General features: G+C 32.1%; 1 protein-coding gene across 1 annotated transcript in view; it reads right to left on the reverse strand.

Moving 5' to 3' along the window:
- Nucleotides 1–11,444: 11,444 nt before the first annotated feature.
- The window catches only part of LOC111695177 (cytochrome P450 2J6), a 24,982-nt gene continuing 16,373 nt past the window's right edge, over nt 11,445–20,053 (reverse strand). The window contains exons 8-17 of the mRNA XM_023464398.1: nt 20,007–20,017; nt 19,806–19,893; nt 18,796–18,899; nt 17,781–17,864; nt 15,076–15,147; nt 14,556–14,604; nt 13,772–13,863; nt 13,343–13,410; nt 12,698–12,789; nt 11,445–12,062 (exon numbers count right to left, since the gene is read on the reverse strand). Of these exons, the coding sequence (XP_023320166.1) occupies nt 11,929–12,062; nt 12,698–12,789; nt 13,343–13,410; nt 13,772–13,863; nt 14,556–14,604; nt 15,076–15,147; nt 17,781–17,864; nt 18,796–18,899; nt 19,806–19,893; nt 20,007–20,017 (794 nt within the window). The 3' untranslated portion in view covers nt 11,445–11,928. The remainder of the gene's footprint in view (nt 12,063–12,697; nt 12,790–13,342; nt 13,411–13,771; nt 13,864–14,555; nt 14,605–15,075; nt 15,148–17,780; nt 17,865–18,795; nt 18,900–19,805; nt 19,894–20,006; nt 20,018–20,053) is intronic.

Raw genomic sequence — 20,053 nt, forward strand, 5'->3', positions numbered from 1 at the left:
TTTTTGAAACAAACCCTGATTTTCTAATCCCTAAATCAGAACGATAGTATAAAGCTTTGATATTTCAAACTTACACTACTTGATCTAATAGAATTTATAGTTCGAAATATCAAAGGTCTACTAAATCAGGTTGTACAGAATAGATATAGGGATTAAAAAATTAGAGTTTGTTGTAAAACCTCAATTCCTTTCTGCCTCAAAAATCGAGTTCAGGCATCAAATTATATAGGATAATAATGCTTGGAGTTAGTTGTTGAAGCCCACAGAAATATTAATCATTTTTTCAGCTTCAAAACAATACCAGAAATTTCAAAGAACATAGTTCATAGTTTTTGCGACGAAAACATAAAATTGCTTTTACTTCTGAAGCAACTGATTACTCGCGCGAACAATTCTTTAATTTTCTAATTTTCATATCTTTGCAACTATGAGTTTGTAAGATCAAATAGACAAAGTTTGAAATATCAAAGGTCTACACAAAAGGGTTGAGACGGATTTAATTTGTGGCGTTTAATCAGTTTCTTTATTACCTTTATATTCTAACAGATAAAGAAGAAGCATGGAGGGGGGGGAGGAGGATATATTCAAATCATGATGTCATTTTAATAAATGAAGCATGTCATATATACAGTGAGGCTGCTAGGCATAAACCGATTTCATAAAAGTGCAAATTTAATCTAAAAAGTTTAGAAAATAAAAACTTTTGATTTTTTAAAAAGTTTTACAGAATAACTTGTCGATGATAATTGTAACGGTTGAAAGCCTAGTTTGATAGTTGGATAGATAAGATTGTATGATCTGCAAGTTTAGGAGTATTGTTCGCGCTCCTAATGTCACTTTGCTCTCAACCCGTCAAAATACATATATTTATTCCAACTCACAATTGGAACGAAAACAGATAAAAAGATGACTTGTTAAAGAAAAGAAAAACAATTGACATAGGAAACACTCGTCATAAACTATAATTTTCGTATCCCTTTATCTTTGTAACCTGATCGTGTTAACCTGTGATATTTCAAAGTTTGAATTAACAAAATTAAAAGTTTGAAATATCAAGAGTTTACAGTTTACCAGTTTGCAAAGATATAAAAGAAAGTGGAGACCAATCAGTTCCTTTTTACGTCATTTCTTATAAAAACATTCTTATATATATATTTTAGTCAACTAATATTGCACTGTATGTTTATTTACTGCAGACTAGTATATAGATATGAGCCGAAAGACCTTATTAAAGCCATGATATAATTCTCGAAAATGGATCCATGCTTCGATTATGTTTCAATAGGTTATAATTAAACCTACATGCTGTCATGCTATATTGGATATCTTTTTATAATTGTATTTTTGGACGATATTCTCAGGGGGAGGAGGGGAGAGGGGTGGGTAAGTGAATCTTTGCTTATTGAAGGTTATTAGACAAAAACAATTTTGATTTAGAGCGTAGTTTAAATAGATCGTATCATACCCTAACAAATGGATTATGAGAGTATGACAAAAATCTACTGTTTAAAAAATATTTTTTTGCAGGACTAAGCATTTTCCTATAATTTGTCATAAGTACGAATTTGATGAGGGTTGGGTTCAATATCTTTTTAAATCCTCTCCATGGGATCATTAATTGGCAGGTTTGATTGTTGGATTTTAGATTGTATCATTCCTACATCATTTTTGGAATCAATCATTAATATCCGTCACAGGGGCAACCATACACCCGGAGCAGGACGAATCAACTTCTCAGAGTAGTTTTAATACTTGAACTCAAGATTTCTATTTTAAGAACACATTTTCCAATACAAATATTCTTCCAGAGATGGTGTCTAATGCAGGGACGGAATCTACTTCTATAGCTGGACTTTTAAATCCAGGGCGAATGATATCCTGGACGACTGATATCCTAGATGAATTAAATATCCAAGATGAATGATATCTATAACGAATGAAATCCAGGACGATTTACATAATGATATCCAGAATAAATTATATACAGGACAAATGATATCCGGGATGAATGAAATATCTAGATTAAATGACGAATTATATATCCAGGACGATAACTAAGTGCTAGTCCGGAAAAATGATCCAGAATGATTAAAAAGTGCTAGTACGTATGAATGATTTATCCACGACGATTAAAAAGTGCTAGTCCGTATGAATAATATATCCAGGACGATTAAAAAGTGCTAGTCCGTATGAATGATGTATCCAGGACGATTAAAAAGTGCTAGTCCGTATGAATGACTTATCCAGGACGAGTAAAAAGTGCTAGTCCGTATAAATGATGTATCCAGGACGATTAAAAAGTGCTAGTCCGTATGAATAATATATCCAGGATGATTAAAAAGTGTTAGTCCGTATGAATGATACATCCAGGATGATTAAAAAGTGCTAGTCCGTATGAATGATATATCCAGGACGATTAAAAAGTGCTAGTCCGTATGAATGATATATCCAGGACGATTAAAAAGTCTTCGTCCGTATGAATGATATATCCAGGACGAATATAAAGCTCTGGTCCGGACGAATGATATCCTGAATGTCCCCTGGTTTGAATAAGATTAAACAGGTTTGACAGGAGGACGATTAATCAAGGTAATTATTAAACTAAATTATCAATCATCTCTGACAGTTACATCAACAACAGTCTACAGTTTATAGTCTGAGTTTTCTACCTATTTATGTAACTATTTTATTACAAAATATTTATATTTTCTACCTATTTATGTAACTATTTAATTACAAAATATCTATATTTTCTACCTATTTATGTAACTATTTTATTACAAAATATTTATATTTTCTACCTATTTATGTAACTATTTAATTACAAAATATCTATATTTTCTACCTATTTATGTAACTATTTTATTACAAAATATCTATATTTTCTACCTATTTATTTAACTGTTTTAAAAGAGAAATATCTATTTTATTCTTTCAATTATCTATCATTTATTGATCATTATTTTATGAACATAAAAATACAGACATTCTTTTTAAGCATCTCAACACGTATTTTCAAATCCTTAAACTTGATGTTTTAGACCTTTCGTATTTTGAACTAGGAATTCTCCTAGATCAGCTAGTAGAAGTTTCAGGTATTTTATTTTTGTTTCTCCAATTAGTCTTTACCCCCCCCCCCCCACACTCAGTTCTAACTAGCTATAGAGCTCCATTTCAGGCTTCTGCAAAAATATTAATTGCATCATAGAACCATAAAATAGGTTTGGAGTTGAGACTGTAGCAAGTATTGAAGAATAAAGAATATTTTATAGCCGACTTAGATCAATTTATTGTTCAAGAATTCAAGGACGTTTACTCGTCCTGTAAACCGTCCTGGTTTAGACTTCTTGTCTGCTCCTGGTTTGTGTTAGCATAGAATGGTTTCTCCGGGTGGTTCTTTACACTGTAGAGAATAGTATCCCTGCACGGTGCAAAAACGAGGCTTAGATCATTATTTTTTATTACACCATCTCTACTCTTCAAACAAAACGCAATAATTCAGCAAAATAGACGAGAACTGCATTTTTCACAGGTCTGACTTTATTTATTTTTTCCAACTGCTGTGTGCGTCGGTTAAAGTTAATGCGTATATTGAAGGCTGCTATTACATTTTTTCTACTTGGCTTTTAGGGTGCTTCGCGCAAATTTTCTATTTCAACTTTAATTTGTGAGCATCTCCTTTTTGTACAATATATAAAAAAAAATTTATAATATTTTGTCGCACATTTTCAAAATTTTACTAAAATAAAAACTTTTAAACACATATTTTTTAAAATTTTGATCATTCATAAACCTTCCTGGGGTCACGTGAGGTCCCACACAAAATTTGGACCCGATCGGTTCAGCCGTTTTGACGTATATTTGATACAAACAGTCAGACAGACACAGGCAGACAAGCAAAGTATATATATTTATATATATACAGGTGTCCTAGAGTATTAAATCTGGAACCTGGTTATATTTATATATATACAGGTGAAAAATTTTAAAAATTTTCGCATTGATAATGGTTTAACTTTCTAAACAAAATATAAATGATAAAAGGGATAAAAAATATTTATGAATGATGTCGTCTTGGATCAAACTGGAGAGAAATGACGACAAAATACAGTGAAAAAACGTTATCTGTGCTCAATCTTTTACTATTTAATCAGAAACGTCGCTACAGATTGTTTAATATCTTACTGTTCTGCTTCATACATTTCTTCAGGATTTTAGTCATTGTCACAAAGTTCCAGCAGACAAGGGCGTATATANAAGATTATTTTTTTTGGACTATGAAAGGGCATAAATTAAATATTAAAGTTTAGTAAATTGAAAGAAAATGTTTCAAATGAATTAAAATTTTGAAGTTTAATTCTATGTATTTAAAAATATTCACTATTTTAATATTCTCAGTTTGGAATGCCTTGAATTATTCAGAGGTTATAGAGGTTAATCATATCGAAAAAAATAGATTTTTTTGTCAGGGGGGTTTCATTGGAAAAAGAGGCAGAGGTTCATGGCAAATATTTTGCATAATATTTTATATAGAATATCTCAAGCAAAAATTATCAAGAATTCATTAATATTTTATTTTTGAATTCCTCAAGAATTCTTTCATCTTATTCTCAATTTAATACTAGAGCTGGAAATTTAAGAGCGTATCGTTGAACGAAACTATCGAGTTTCCTTTTTGGGGTCTTAACATTTGCATAGATTTAATTTTAAAAAACAGAATACTGCCTAGTCCCAATCATGAAACCGGGTTTCCGATACTGGGTCCACTGGGTTTGATGACAACATTCTGTTTTGAGTTTTGGGCTCAGGGTATTCGTTCTGAGCTGAAAACTTTAGAATGGTGGATATTGAGATTAATGCTTGATCCTCTCTTTTTATTGATATCGAGACTAACCAAATGTTGTACTTGTATCCTGAAAAGTGTATAAAATCCAACCAATCAGAGTCGCGTATATGAAGCCGATAAATTTGAAATTTTGCGCGCCATTTAAGATTAAGAAGAAAATCAAAAGTGTGTCCATTGGATACTCAGATTAAGTAATGGGGATTAAGGATATCTCATTCTAAAGTTTTCAGCTCTGTGTAAATAGATTGACAACCTATTTGGTCCTGTGTGCTTCATACCGTACTGCACAATAATATTTCGAGTAGTTTTCAAATATTAGTACTGCATAGATAAAGATCCATATTAAGAATCCATATCTTCTCTGTGTCAAGGTAATTCTTTGCTCTGTGTTAAGAATCCATAGCTGAAAACTTCAGAATCCATTGCACATTTTTTAACAATCGTACATCTGTAACATCTATACATCTGTACATCTGTACATCTGTAACATGAACCCCCCCAATTTTATTTTTGTATGTTTGTTCAGATTCTAATCTATAATTAAAGATTGTAATAAGAGAATTTAAAAAGTTACAATGAGACAAATAGGGATCGTTTTAATATTTTGTCGTCTAATCCTTCCATTTTGGTTTAAAATTATGTCGAAAATTTATGTCGTTAACTTCAGCCACAGACTTCAGCTAACCAAGATTGCTGAAACAACAATGCCCTCATAGGTTCACGTGGAGTTAACAGTTCTGTCAATATTTCAGAAAGCTGTGACTTTCGATCACAATTTGACCCCTTATACATAATTTTATAGCCTTTTTTCTTAAATAATTTTGTTGGCATGTACATTTTGAATGAAAAAGTATAAAATAAACAAATCTGTAAGTCTAAAGACTGTTGAGTTATAGACGAAAACACGTTTGATTTCAATTAGAAGAAACCAAATGCTTCTCTCTCTGGTAAGTTAGGTGTGGGTTACAAAGAGCTTAGAAATAGACCAATTGTTTTTCAAGCAGCATCAAATTTGGGCCTTTTTAAGAAATATTTTGATATATAAACATTACCGTTATCTAAATAAGTATTCGTTATTATAATTTCTGAGCATATTTTTTTTCTGCAAATAGATTTACAAAGAATACAAAATCTATTTATTGTTCAAAGTAAACAAAGAGGTTTTCGAATATTCAACATGTTTTACGCCAACCGGAAGTATCGAACGACAAAATTATACATAAACGCCATCTTACAAAATTAAACATGATAAACCATAGCTCTTTAATAATCTGAAGAAAAAAATTTTAATTTGCAAAATTTCAAATACAATGCAATATCAAGTTATTAAGCAAATAATGTGCAAAAACTAAAAGTGCGCAAAATTTGATAAATTATAAATTTTTAAAAAGCCGTTGACACGGACCGGCGAATTCAAAGATGCAAAATATTTTAAAAATTTTCAAAAACTTAATTTTTATTCAGGGAAAAGGCTTTCCATAGAGTTATAAAATGTCAAAATCCAATGACCGGAAGTAGGTCTAAAAATAGGTTTAGTCGGGTAAAGGTAAATGAGGCATTCAGGCATTACTATGGCTGTATAACGCTAATCCCTGTTTTTTGGGTCACCCTGTTGAAGGATATAAACGAAATTTTCTATTTGAGTCTGTGTTAACCAACTTAGTTTTGAGGTGTCCGTCACCTATCATTTTCTATCATTTTCATTCATTTTCCTTCCTAGATAAAAGAAGAAACTGTCAACCTGACTCCGCCAAGCTCTTTTATACCTCTAAACTTATTTATCACACACAATTTTATTTTGGATCAAATTTACTTCCATGATTAGGATTCTAAACAGGGTTTCATTTATCCTGGAGCCATTGGTTTCTGGAGAAAAATACTGCAGAATCCAGGGTTGTAACAGGAATTGGTATTTTTTAAAGGGGTGTTTATAGTTTTCTATGAAGAGTACTTTTTATAGGAGAAAATACAAAACATATCATCACAGAACATATCGAAACGAAACATATCAAAATAAATAACATGTCAAAATAAATAACATGTCAAAATAAATAACATGTCAAAAACAAAACATGTCAAAATACAAAACATGTCAAAATACAAAACATATAAAAAAATAAATTCAAAATTCAAAAAATAACAATTGGACACAATATATTGATATTTAAAAATGTAACACAAACACAAAACAATTTTATACCTTACAATTAGAACAAAATTAGTTTTCTCTTCTTAGTTGGAATAAAAGAAAAGTAAAACAAATTCAAGATAACAGTCAAAATTTCACTTTTCTATTTTCCCTTCACTAAGCAAAAATCCTATAGATCCAATTTAAATAGACCAATGAATGAACATTATGTGTCCATTTTCTTTACTTCTTACCTTCAATAGATCTGCTCACGCACCCCTCAGAAAAAGTAAATTCAACCTAAAGTCTGACCGCGTCAACCTTTTTGCATCGGCTAGTCCTATTGAGTGTCTGGCTTCATTTACACACTGACCGGTCGATACAGTACAAACTGGGACCGGAAAAGTTGACCCGGCTAGGAAATTCAAATGTACAACGGCTGCCCGTGTGCTTAGGGAAAATAACGTTTTCATTTTTTTTGAAAAACGATCGTTCGTTATGAAAACGACGACAAAAAATCGAAAACGAATCGTTTTTTAAAAACAATCGTATAAAAAACGGTTGCAAATAGTTTTAATAAAAACGATCGTTTCCAAAAACTTCGTTTTATTCGGTTTCTAAAAGTTCAAAACGAGGGGGTCGTTTTTAAAAATGATCGTTTTTTTCGGAAAACGAAACGAACGTTTTTGAAAACGAAACAAAAAACGATCGTTTTAAAAACGATTAACACTGCTGCTGCTGCACGGAGGTTTCGATCAAATTAAAAAAGAAGTTGCAAAAATGCTAATAAAAATATATTGACAAATATTAAAATCTACATGAATTGAATCCGGAATGGGTTTTGAGAAAGTATGCAGATTTTTTATCAGTAGTTTATCTATTATCTATTTTTGCAAAAATTCAAATAAATGTTTACAAAAAATCTTCTGAGTAAAGGAATAGAGTCTTTGCCACAAACCCAGATTTTTTAATCCCTTTATCTGTACAAACCAATGCCGTACGTAGACCTTAAATATTACAAACTAGAAATTATGTTAGATCAATTAATTTCAGTTTAAAATATTTAAAAAGGTTTAAACCATAAGGTTGCAAATATAAAGGTGTTTGATAATTTTAGGCTTTGGAAAAGACTCAATTCCGTTTCCTGAAAAAGGTAGTGGACGCCCCTGCCCCCCCACCTCAAATATTTTAAACTGTATAAGGTTGTGTTGTTTTCTAACAAATCTAAACAGGAATTAACCAATCAAAGAAGTGAAAGGTAATTAAGAAAATAAGATGGGGTAGCATGAAATATACATTCATAATATTAAATATATAATAGTTGCATCCTTTCACCTTCCTAACTAATCATAAAACAATGTGATAAAATTGTAACTGTAAAATGTACATAGGGGGGCAATAGTCCTCTTGCCCCCCTGAGCATCCCAGAGGGCTGCAGTCGCTTTTTGGGATTGCCCTCATTTGAAAACGAATGTCCCCACCCCCCAAGTTGTTTGTTTTATTGGCACCATTTATTTTCAAATTTTATCTTATTATTTCTCTTTAATTTAAAGCNGGGGGGGGGGGGGTAGCATGATACTTTATTCGGGGTAGAAGAATAAAGACACCGACTTCAGAGAGTAATACAGAACTATACAGAGTCATTATAATATATAGTTTTTGAATGTAGGATACGTGGGCTACATCATGTAGACTTTAAATAAAATAACAGCAATTTAATGGCTTAAAACAACGGGGGGGAGAAAACTCTTAGATATGTTTTCTTGATTCCCCCCCCCCCTAATCTAGTGTATCCGCCGTACGCAAATGTCGATCATATAAATAATATATTTTCATAAGTGAAAGGGTAAGAATTTCTAAGGGTTTCTGAATTTTAAGAGGCTTCAAAAAGATCTGAAATATTTCAAATACGTACTCGATAAGTTTGGTTTTGTATTACGTATAATGTAATATATTTCTCTCCAAACAAACAAAACAATTGATCAAAACGATTTTACCAAACATTTTGAAAAATATCTTTGGTGAGAGTAAATATTTTTCACAATGTAAAAAAAGCTTTTAAAAATACCGTTGTGAATCGGACCTAACACTCTGTAAACTTTAAATTGTGTCTAAAATATCTTTAATTATAAACAGAAATAAAGTTTTGGTGGTATTATTTTCAATATCTTTATTTAAAGTTATAATGAAAATTTTGTAATAATATTGGTGCAATTATTTTTCGTTACCAGATGATTGAAATGGCCCCCAGTGCATCGCATCCTCTTCAATGCATAAAATGGCACTGCTACTTAAATTATTTGATCACGCAGAATTTATAGTTTAAAATATCAAATGTCAACTAGGGCTGAAAGTCAGAGTTTGAGGCAAAAACTCCTTTATTTGCAATTTTCAACAGAATTCATTTAATAAACTATTTAAGGGAGTTTTCGTGAAAAATGAAATGGGGTATTGACTAAACCAGAAATATCTATCAATCTTCGAGATAGTAAAGTCTATCCCTTTCATTTTATGGAACACTTCCTTTAATGTCATACCAGAATACAAAAAGTCTTACACATTTTTATTGTATGCGTTTGTTGGGCCCCGAAATCAATATAAATATGAATATTTATATTAGGTTTTTTTGTGGCCCCGAAATCAATATAAACATGAATCATTGTATTAGGCTTACTTGGGCCCCAAAATCAATATATACATGAATATTTATATCCTGATTATATAATGCATAATGAAGCTTTAATGTATCAGGTATCTGTAATACATAATATAATTGATGTTAAGCATATTGTGCTCCTGTCATAGTATCTAGGAAATATATTCATCATGTCTCTACAGACTTCCACCTTAGAGTATGTATATCTTTATACAACTGAGACCGTTCTTTTCTACCGAACGTATGAACAATGTCCGTCCTAATGTCATACTTTGGGGGATGGTAGTTTGGCCGCTAGATGTCTCCTCTAATTTCTTATCTAAGATTTAAACCGAGGTGGTATTGGTTCAGTAGAGGTGGGGCAGGGATCTGGTTCAGTAGAGGTGGGGCAGGGATCTGGTTCGGTTTGATAAGGATCTGGTTTGGTTCACTTTTCCATTTGAAGGAATCGCAGAAATGGTCTTGAAAGTTCTAACAGATTTCTCCATAGACTTAGACTGAGGGGTTACAGATAGACAGATAAATATTTCGTACGCACACAATAGGTAACATCACCTAATCGACCACTGCAGTTGTGATAGGGAATAGGCTCTGTGATGTACAGGGTTACCCACAAAGGATGAGAGTGTTACCCCTTTAAATATGACGATCCTAATGTGTTCTGCCTCGAATGTAGTCTAAAAGAAACAAGTTTACAGTTGCTGGGAGTCATGATCGAATATAAAGAAACAAGTTTACAGTTGCAGGGAGTCATGATATATCCAATTCTAATCTTTTTGTATACTCCGAAAGTAGACCTCTGAGACTAAAATAGTAAAGATTTATTAATATCCGGGCTTAGGTATGTAGTACATTTAGTATTTTTTTGCAGCTTTTACGTGGACCGTTTGTAAAGGAATATTCAGTATTTTGGAAACTTAAACATGGACCTCATACAAAGGAGTTTAATATTTAGCATTTTGGGAGCTTATACATGGACCTTTTACATAGGAGTATTAAATATTTTGGAAGCTTAAACATGGACCTCTTACAAAGGAGTTTAATATTTAGTATTTTAGGAGCTTATACATGGACCTCTTACAAAGGAGTATTCAGTATTTTTTGGGAGTTTATACATGGACCTTTTAGAAAGGAGTATTCAGTACTTTGGAAACTTAAACATTAGTATTTTTGAAGCTTACACATGGACCTTTTACAAAGAAGCTTAACGTTTAGTATTTTTGGAGCTTAAAAATTGACCTCTTATAAAGGAACTTAATATTTAGTATTTTGGGAGCTTACATATAAACCTCTTACAAAGTAGCTTAATTTTACAAAGTTCAGTATTTTGGGAGTTTATACATGGACCTTTTAGAAAGGAGTATTCAGTACTTTGGAAACTTAAACATTAGTATTTTTGAAGCTTACACATGGACCTTTTATAAAGAAGCTTAACGTTTAGTATTTTTGGAGCTTAAAAATGGACCTCTTATAAAGGAACTTAATATTTAGTATTTTGGGAGCTTACATATAAACCTCTTACAAAGTAGCTTAATTTTACAAAGTTCAGTATTTTGGGAGCTTACATATGAACCTTTTACAAAGGAGCTTAAACATTGACCTCTTACCAACGAACTTAATATTTATTTACAAAAAGTTGCTTTTTAAAATAAGTAAGCAATATTACGTGAACAATTTGTTTTGCTTAAATCTCATGGATTAATTATACATATTATTAATAGAAAAGTCCGAAATGATACAAAAAATGCATAAAACTATAAAATAAACATAGTTTAAAATCTCCAATAAATTTAAATTTTTCACTGCCTCAGAAAAGTAAAAAGAAACCTTGTTATTTTATGCAGTGTGTTTCATAAAAGTCAACAATTTTCTAAAAACAAGCTAGAGCAAAAAATATCGTCTTTTTAAATACATAGCGGTATAAATTTTTAAGAATTAGATTATAAATTTTTTAAAAGAATCTCATCTATACTTTGTAACTTGTACACTTTGTCATTCATCAAAAAGCGGAGTAAATAGCTATAGAAAATAAAAAACTAGGTGCCTCTCATATTTCCATTGACACTCTATATACTAAAATGTTAAGTTTAATTCAGAGTACAGAGACAAACAGAAAACAGTGGAATGATTGTCATCTTCTTACTGGTCTGGTTAATATACTGTAAACTCCAGTTCACTTCAAGTACCAGGTCGACTTCGAAGCATCTAGAGCAAGCTGTACAGTACACATACAATGGTACAGTACAACAAATGAATCTGTCCCTTCTAGGGAGTTTCTAGTGACTACTGTATTAGTAATCATTGATTCTTGACTCTACGCTGAAGAATAATACTGAACGGTTTAGGAGATATAGTGAATCCAGGGATGTATTCATGCTCCAGGGGTGCTCCAGTATCAGGGTTCACCAGGAGATTGTAGTTTCGAACCAAACCTAGAGAAAATATAGACATATTAATACAATTATAGGGACTGTAAGCGTAATTTCAATATATGCAAAGATGGCAATGCCAGATCTGTTTAAAAATAAGGAAGCTATTGTTTGTTTTCTAGATTGATAAGAGTTAAATTCAGATAATTTATATATGTTTTCCTGCGATACAAATGCCTAAGTCACTTTTTCACGGAAAAAGCACAATTAAAAATAATTTGTTTTCAGCATTTAATACATTGATATCATTCATATTTGATCAGACGAAGCTTGAAATTACCCTTCCAGTCCGTTTAACCCTCATGAAACGTTTCCTATAGTATATAATTTGCGTATACCTGTGATGAAAATATATGATTTGCGTATACCTGTGATGAAAATATATAATTTGCGTATACCTGTGATGAAAATATATAATTTGCGTATACCTGTGATAAAAATATATAATTTGCATATACCTGTGATGAAAATTTATAATTTGCGTATACTTGTGATGAAAATATATAATTTGCGAATACTTGTGATGAAAATATATAATTTGCGTATACTTGTGATGAAAATATATAATTTGCAAATACTTGTGATGCAAATATATAATTTGCGTATACCTGTGATGAAAATATATAATTTGCGTATACCTGTGATGAAAATAAAAAGTTGAGCTTTGGCCAGGCTTTCTCCTAAGCATTGCCTTTTCCCAATACTAAACGGTATCAAGTGTTCATCCTTCCTGAAGTAGAATCATACAGAGGGGCCCATAAACTGTCCAATAAACAAGAAACAAAATAATTTGATATTGTTCACGGATCTATTTTACTTAATAAGTTAATTTTTAATCTACTGACCTATTTGCTAAAATATGATAACAAATTCCCATAAGCGTGCTTAAACGTCGTTTTCCTAATCCAGAGTTTTATGAGTCTCACTGTAATGTAATTATCTATTTTTTAGCCAACCACGAACAGTGACATCTTGGATTTTAAAGAACAGATACATATTTTCTGATCCTTATATCTTTGCAACTTGATGTCCTATAGACATTTGATATTTTAAACCAAGGAATCACAGAATTTGAACAAATTTTAAATTAGACAAAAATCCACATTTTTTACTTTCTCGTAGAGTTATTCAGAAGAACAAAAATTTTATATTTTTTATTTAAAAAGCCAAGTATAAAGGGTTTCTCAGACTTGGGCTTTTAACCAAAATTTGAGGACCTACGAGGTCACACAGTGTAAATATTTTCAATTAAAAATTCACGGTTATAGATAAGCTGTATTTACCTCAGGTTTCCAGTATTATCCAGGAATCTATCAGGATTAAACTTTTCTCCCTCAATCCAATGAGATCCCTAGAAAATGTTTATTTACCTTCCAGAATTGTTTTAAGATTTTGATTGGATAATTCTATGATACAGTCCCATACTGTCAAAAAGTGTATTTTTTTATGCGATCCTAGTACACCGAAGTACTTGCAAAGGAATTGAGTCTTTGCCACAAACTTAATTGTTCTAATTCCTATATATTTGCAACCTGTTGTTATGAACCTTTGATATTTCAACCCTAGATTATTTTATCTAACAGAATTTATAGTTTGAAATATCTAATAAACAGAATTGGGTTACAAAGATAAAGGAATTATAAAATCAGAGTTTGTGGCATAGACTCAAATCCTTTTAATGATTGTATTTCTTAGTACTGCTGATACTGTACCTGTAATATTGCTGCATAAACTGGTGTTATAAATGTATCAGCAGGGATTACAAATCCATTCACTTCAACATCCATATTAGTCTTATGGTTTCCTTTAAATAGATAGATAGAGAGGTAGAGAGGTAGGTAGATAGAGAGGTATTTAGGTAGGTAGATAGAGAGGTAGTTAGGTAGGTAGATAGAGAGGTAGTTAGGTATGTAGATAGAGAGGTAGTCATGTAGGTAGATAGAGAGGTAGATGGAAAGGTAGATAGAAAGGTAGATAGAGATGTAGATAGAGAGGTAGATAGAGAGGTAGATAGAGAGGTAGATAAAGGGGTAGATAGATAGATAGGAAGTTAGGTAGTTAGGTAAAAAGGTAGGTATATAGGTAGAGAGGTAGATAGGTAGATAGGTAGAGAGGTAGATAGGTACATAGGTAGATAGGTACATAGGTAGATAGGTAGATAGGTACATAGGTAGATAGGTACATAAGTAGATAGCTACATAGGTAGGTACATAGGTAGATAGGTACATAGGTAGATAGGTAGATAGATAGATAGGTACATAGGTAGATAGGTAGATAGGTAGAGAGGTAGATAGGTACATAGGTAGATAGGTACATGGGTAGATAGGTACATAGGTAGATAGCTACATAGGTACATAGGTAGATAGCTACATAAGTAGATAGCTACATAGGTAGATAGGTACATAGGTAGATAGCTACATAAGTAGATAGCTACATAAGTAGATAGCTATATAGGTAGATAGCTACATAGGTAGATAGGTAAAAGAAAGTACGTACCTCCATGAGGAAGTATGTTAGCTAATCTTTGAATCTCTAAAATCACTGCCTTAATATTTAACATTTTTAATAATTTTAACATTTTTAATAATTTTAACATTTTTAATAATTTTAACATTTTTATCAAGACCATGCAACCTCTTAATGTTTTATTATTATCTTAAAGCTTCAATCTTCTTTTAAACAGCAATAGAGATAAAAGTGTTGTTTTTTTAGTTTTCTAATTCTTAGTGTAAAAGTTTGAGTAAAAATGACTGATTTGACTGACCCACAAAGGATGAGACTTCAGAGACGACTTTATAGAATTCAAATTGTATTTTTTTCATTCTTATAATTATGATTTCATTCAACTGCAGTAAACTGGTTTTTTTCTTTGCCAAATCATTAAATAAGTCATTAAAAGACTATTGTAGGGCAGAAGATTTAATTTTACCATGATATCATCATATTTTAAGAGTTGCAGGCCGTCTTCACAGTCTCATCCTCTGTGGGAAACCCTGTATATTATTATTAACTAGACCTGGGAATAAGGAAGATCTTCTTTATCTCCTAGTTCAATATCTCTATCTTCTAAAACTCTATCTAACTCAACCTAAATGGACTGAACTGAATACGATCATGCGAATGTGCTTGCTAATTTTTTAATTTACTGGTTCGGGAACCCAGCTTTACCAGGAGATTTTAGCAATTAAATGAGTTACCAACTCAAAATTGCATAAGTTTATATAAAACAGACAACAAAACAGGTATGCTACCTTTTAAAGATATATATTAATAAAATATCTATAGTCATGCTGCGAAGAATGTCCAACATGAAAAACACAGTGTCCAGCAATATGCATATACTTTGCTTGTCTGTTTGAGTCTCTTCCCGTTTGTATCCAATACGTATCCAAAGTCAAAACGGCTGAACCAATCGGGCACAAATTTTGTGTGGGACCTCGCGTGACCCCAGGGAAGGTTTATGGATGATCGAATTTTAAAAAAAAAATTTCCTCCATCAAAATCAATTTTTGAAAATGTTTAAAATTCACAAAATATTTTAATGAAATCCGCAAAATTTTTTGTTTGTTTTACAATGACACAAAGAGAACATGTTAACAATGGAAATGGAAGATGGGCGCGAAGCACCCTAATGGCTTAGTGTTCCAAATTTCTGATGTGCAACCAGATAAATTTGCCACTGCTGTACTTATGGGTAAAATGAAAACTAGATGAGCCATGAGGTCACAAAGTCGTACCAGTTATGTGGCGGTAATTCACCTTTTCCTTCTGTCTAGTTTTTACGTAATCCTGTATATAGTATTTAATATTTGATTTTAGTTTAATATTCTCCCAGATATAAAACTCTGTTATAATGGCGCAGTATAGACTAGATATAAAATATCAGTGTTTAGGAACCGTGGCCTGAATTAATGGATGTAACTGTAAGTATTATTATCTTTAGAATATCTTAAATAATCAATTCTTTTACTTTTAGGAATAAAAATACTTGAATTTTGGGTTTCAGAAGAGAAGGCCTGCTTGGTTTAAGCATTCTAATTGAGTTGGTTGACTTAAAAAAAAAAATCCTGGCAAGCTCGGGTTCCCACGCTAGTCTATATATGAATTAGTTATCTCTATTGTCTGTCTGTCTGTTTGAGTGTCCTATCATAACTCATGAACCCATGGAACGATTTTCCTGATACTCTGATTGAGGAACGCGGTGGAAAAACTGTTCTCAGCGTGGTGTAAAAATTCTAAATTTTCAAGAATAATCTCCAGGCAAAGCTAGTTTATACCAGGCTAGTTTATATATATAAAGTAGTATTTTCTGGTTTTCTGTCTGTCTCTCTGTTTGTTTCGATGTCCGATCATAGCTCATAAACCCATGGACCGATTCGCCTCAAATTTTGATTGGGGAAATCAGAGAACCACTGGAATGATTCAATAATTCTAATTTGAGTGTTTTGCCTTTTAAAGGGAGTGTTCGCGAAAAATGAAAGGGGGTATAGGTTTAATGCGATAAAAAAGCGCTTTTGATCGCTACTAATAACAATTTTCTCCTTATAGACGCAACAGATGGAAGTAAGATTAGTAGCAATCAAAAGCGCCTTTTTATCGCATTAAGCCTATACCCCCTTTCATTTTTCGCGAACACTCCCTTTAATAAGGAAAACTTCAAGCAAAGCTGGGTTCCCAAGCTAGTTTTTATATAAAAACATTTGTTAAGATAAAGCACATTTTTGTTGTCAACAAGCAAATTTGCAGTGTTTAAGATATCAAAATACCAGGCAGAGAAATAAGAACCATTTTCAACATGTTGCATAATCTGAATCTTAAAATCATTGAACTGGTAACTATGGGTTCAGCAACCATTATAAAAACTCAAACATTTATCGAAAGGACTGTAGCTTTAATCACAAAAAAGTACAGTTATTTAGATTTATTTTAGCAAGGACTGGCCTTTTTACTGTCCTATGCATTAATAAAAATAAAAATAAAACAAAATAAATTCTTTAAATTATTATTCCTTAAAAGTAAAAAAAATTAATATAAGTAATTAAATCAATGATTTGTTTACTATTTATAGTTTCAGCTGATCACGACAATATTTAAAATGTTTTAAAAAATGATGAACTTAAACATACTAATGGGTATGTTCGACCCTTTAAACCCTTCACTATAGTTTCAGTAGAAGTAAATATTTCCATTTACTGATAACGCCGATTGAAGGATTCATAACTGAATGGATAATGGGATAGATAGAAAGATAGATGTTACCGCCATACTATTTCTATTGGTTCAAAACAAACACATGACTGGATGAGGCGCTAATGGACTCGGCATACAGGAGTGATTTAATGAATAATGTGGAAGATGTTCTCGTTTTATAAGCAATAAATTAATCAATAATAGTATAGCATTATTTGATGTGATATTATTTACACTAATATTTGATAAACTAAGAATATTTCCCCTTTTAACATCTTTTTCTTGTTTAATGTAATTTCCTGTTTGATAGCTTGGTTAAAATCAAATCCTAAAGATTGAAAATAGTCTTTATTGTATTGATATGAACGATGACTGCTGTAGTTAATAACTTTCTTAGGAAATTTAATACTAAGCCTTAAAAGTGCTTAACGCCTGCAGCTACGAGACAATTGTTTTAAAACCAGGGGAAAAGACACTTTAAAGTCAACCCCAGGTCTCAATTACAGCTGATAACTAATTTTGACCGTTTACCTGAATTCTCTGTTGCACCTCTGGATAGAGAACTAGGTAGAGAACTGCCCAGCGGAGAGTTGTAGCTGTTGTCTCAGAGCCAGCCTTAAAAGGATTGTTAAGAAATTTAAAAAAATGATGTCAATACATGGTTACCCATAGAGAATGCGACTGTAAAGACTACTCATGGAACTCTAAAAAATATGACGATTTGAAGCTTGATTTTGGGTTTCTGCATTCAATTGAGTATTTTAACTGTTTACTACGGAAACAAGCCAGTTTTTGGCCACAAGGAACCCTGAATGCAACAGAACGGACTAAACCAATTCCATACTATCGTCTCTGAAGTCTCATACTTTGTGAATAACCTTGTATCTATACATATAAAGTTGTATTCTCTGTTTGTCTGTCTGTTTGTTTGTCCGATCATAATTTAATAACCCCTGGACCGATTCGCCTAAAATTTTGATTGGGGAGCTTGATCGGGAGACCCACGGAAATGTTGTTCTTAGCTTTGTTTTGAGATTCTAAGCGAACACTGAGAAATTTCAAATTTTCATCTAACAAAATTTATTGGAGCACCGGCATGCATCAAATTCACCTTAGCAGAATCCATTCATCAAATTTTGTTTAATGATTCTGCTAAGGTGAATTTGATGCCGGTGCTCCAACAAATTTTGCCATATGAAAATTTGAAATTTCTTAAAGTGAAAATTTAGTTTCCCGGTAAAATCGTTCAAGTGCGGGCAAACGGCGGGAGTAAATTTTTATACTATACTAGCTTGGAAACCCGGCTTTAACTGGATATTGTACTTTCTTTAAAAAAGTGAATCACTGAATTTAAGAATCTTTAAAAGCAGCAGGAACGTTCTCATGGTTCTTCCGAGTTCCCCAATCAAAATTTGAGGCAAATCGGTCAAGGGGTTCTTAAGTTATAATCGGACATACAAAAAGACATAGATTACCTTATTATTTATATAGAAGATACCATACAAAGATAGAAGGATGAGAAATAAGATTATAATCAGTTCCTAACCTGGAATAAGTCTGTCAATGTTGCAGCAAGGTTTTCATATCCATTAGCTCCGTAGAAACTAGAATTAGGGGATGTAGTTCCTGCAATCTCAATCAGGTAACTATCTAAATAAAACTTCTTTTTGTATATTCCAATTTTTTAAAGTTTTTTAGGTTAGACATCTTTCAAAGAAATTATTTCTAAAAAGAGCAAATGTAAATAACGATTTGTATAATTTGGGCTCATTAAGGGACCCTCAAATTTTAGCGCGGCATGCCCCATTCCCAACAGTACCCTTAATAGCTTTGTCTGATCAACAACAAATTAGATATTTATGATTTTTATCCTTAAAGCTTTCCAGCAAAGTGTCATGCGGAGATCTTGCCACAGAAACAATGGAGAAAACGACAACATTTCCCCCTTTCTTGAATCGGGCAAAGCCTCTGTAAACGGAGGGTTACTTAAAGGGACTGTAAAGTAAAAATGAAAGGGGGTATAGGATTAAACCTGAGAATCTCAGACGTTGAACGATACATTTAAGATGTTTCTGTCTCTAGAAATTGATATAAAACTGTGTCAAATTTATGCGAAAATTCATAGTTATGCAATTTTGTGAAAAAGTTGTAGTATAAAACAGATCATATTCAGCAAATACGAAACCAATCTGAAAAAGACTATATCCTACAGAAACCTGAGAATATCAGGTTTGCCCTGTTTTAATTATTCAATTTTTATTTTGCATTTTTAATAGATATAATTGATAATATTAATACATCTAATCCGTATAGTCCGTATTACGTCAACAGTACTTCAGCTAATGGCAATGCAGTATACTGGTTACGTGATTTCCGTCTGTACACCACGTGACAACGATACTGCACTGTCATTGGCTGAAGTTATTGTGACGTAATACGGACTATACGCACTATTTAACGTTCAAGATTCTCAGGTTTCATCCTATACCCCCTTTCATTTTCCTTTACAGTCCCTTTAAACACGTTCAATTAACGTTTAGCCTTGTAATGACCTACCTATAAAATCTCTTGGTTGTTCCACATCTAATGTTTTGAGATGATTATTTATTAGTTCTTTCATGAGATGAATAATCTCCATGTTAACCTGTAGAACAAGAATCTTTTCAAATATCTATTAAAATTCAGCTCGGTAGAGTCAGATCTAACAAAGAGTATGCATACGGCACCAGCATAAATCTATCTTTTCAAAGATTTTACCATGGGAATTCCTTCAATAGGGGGAAATGTTTCGGTTGAATAATATT

This window comes from Eurytemora carolleeae, unplaced genomic scaffold (assembly GCF_000591075.1).
Source record: "Eurytemora carolleeae unplaced genomic scaffold, Eaff_2.0 scaffold196, whole genome shotgun sequence".
Lineage (NCBI taxonomy): Eukaryota > Metazoa > Arthropoda > Copepoda > Calanoida > Temoridae > Eurytemora > Eurytemora carolleeae.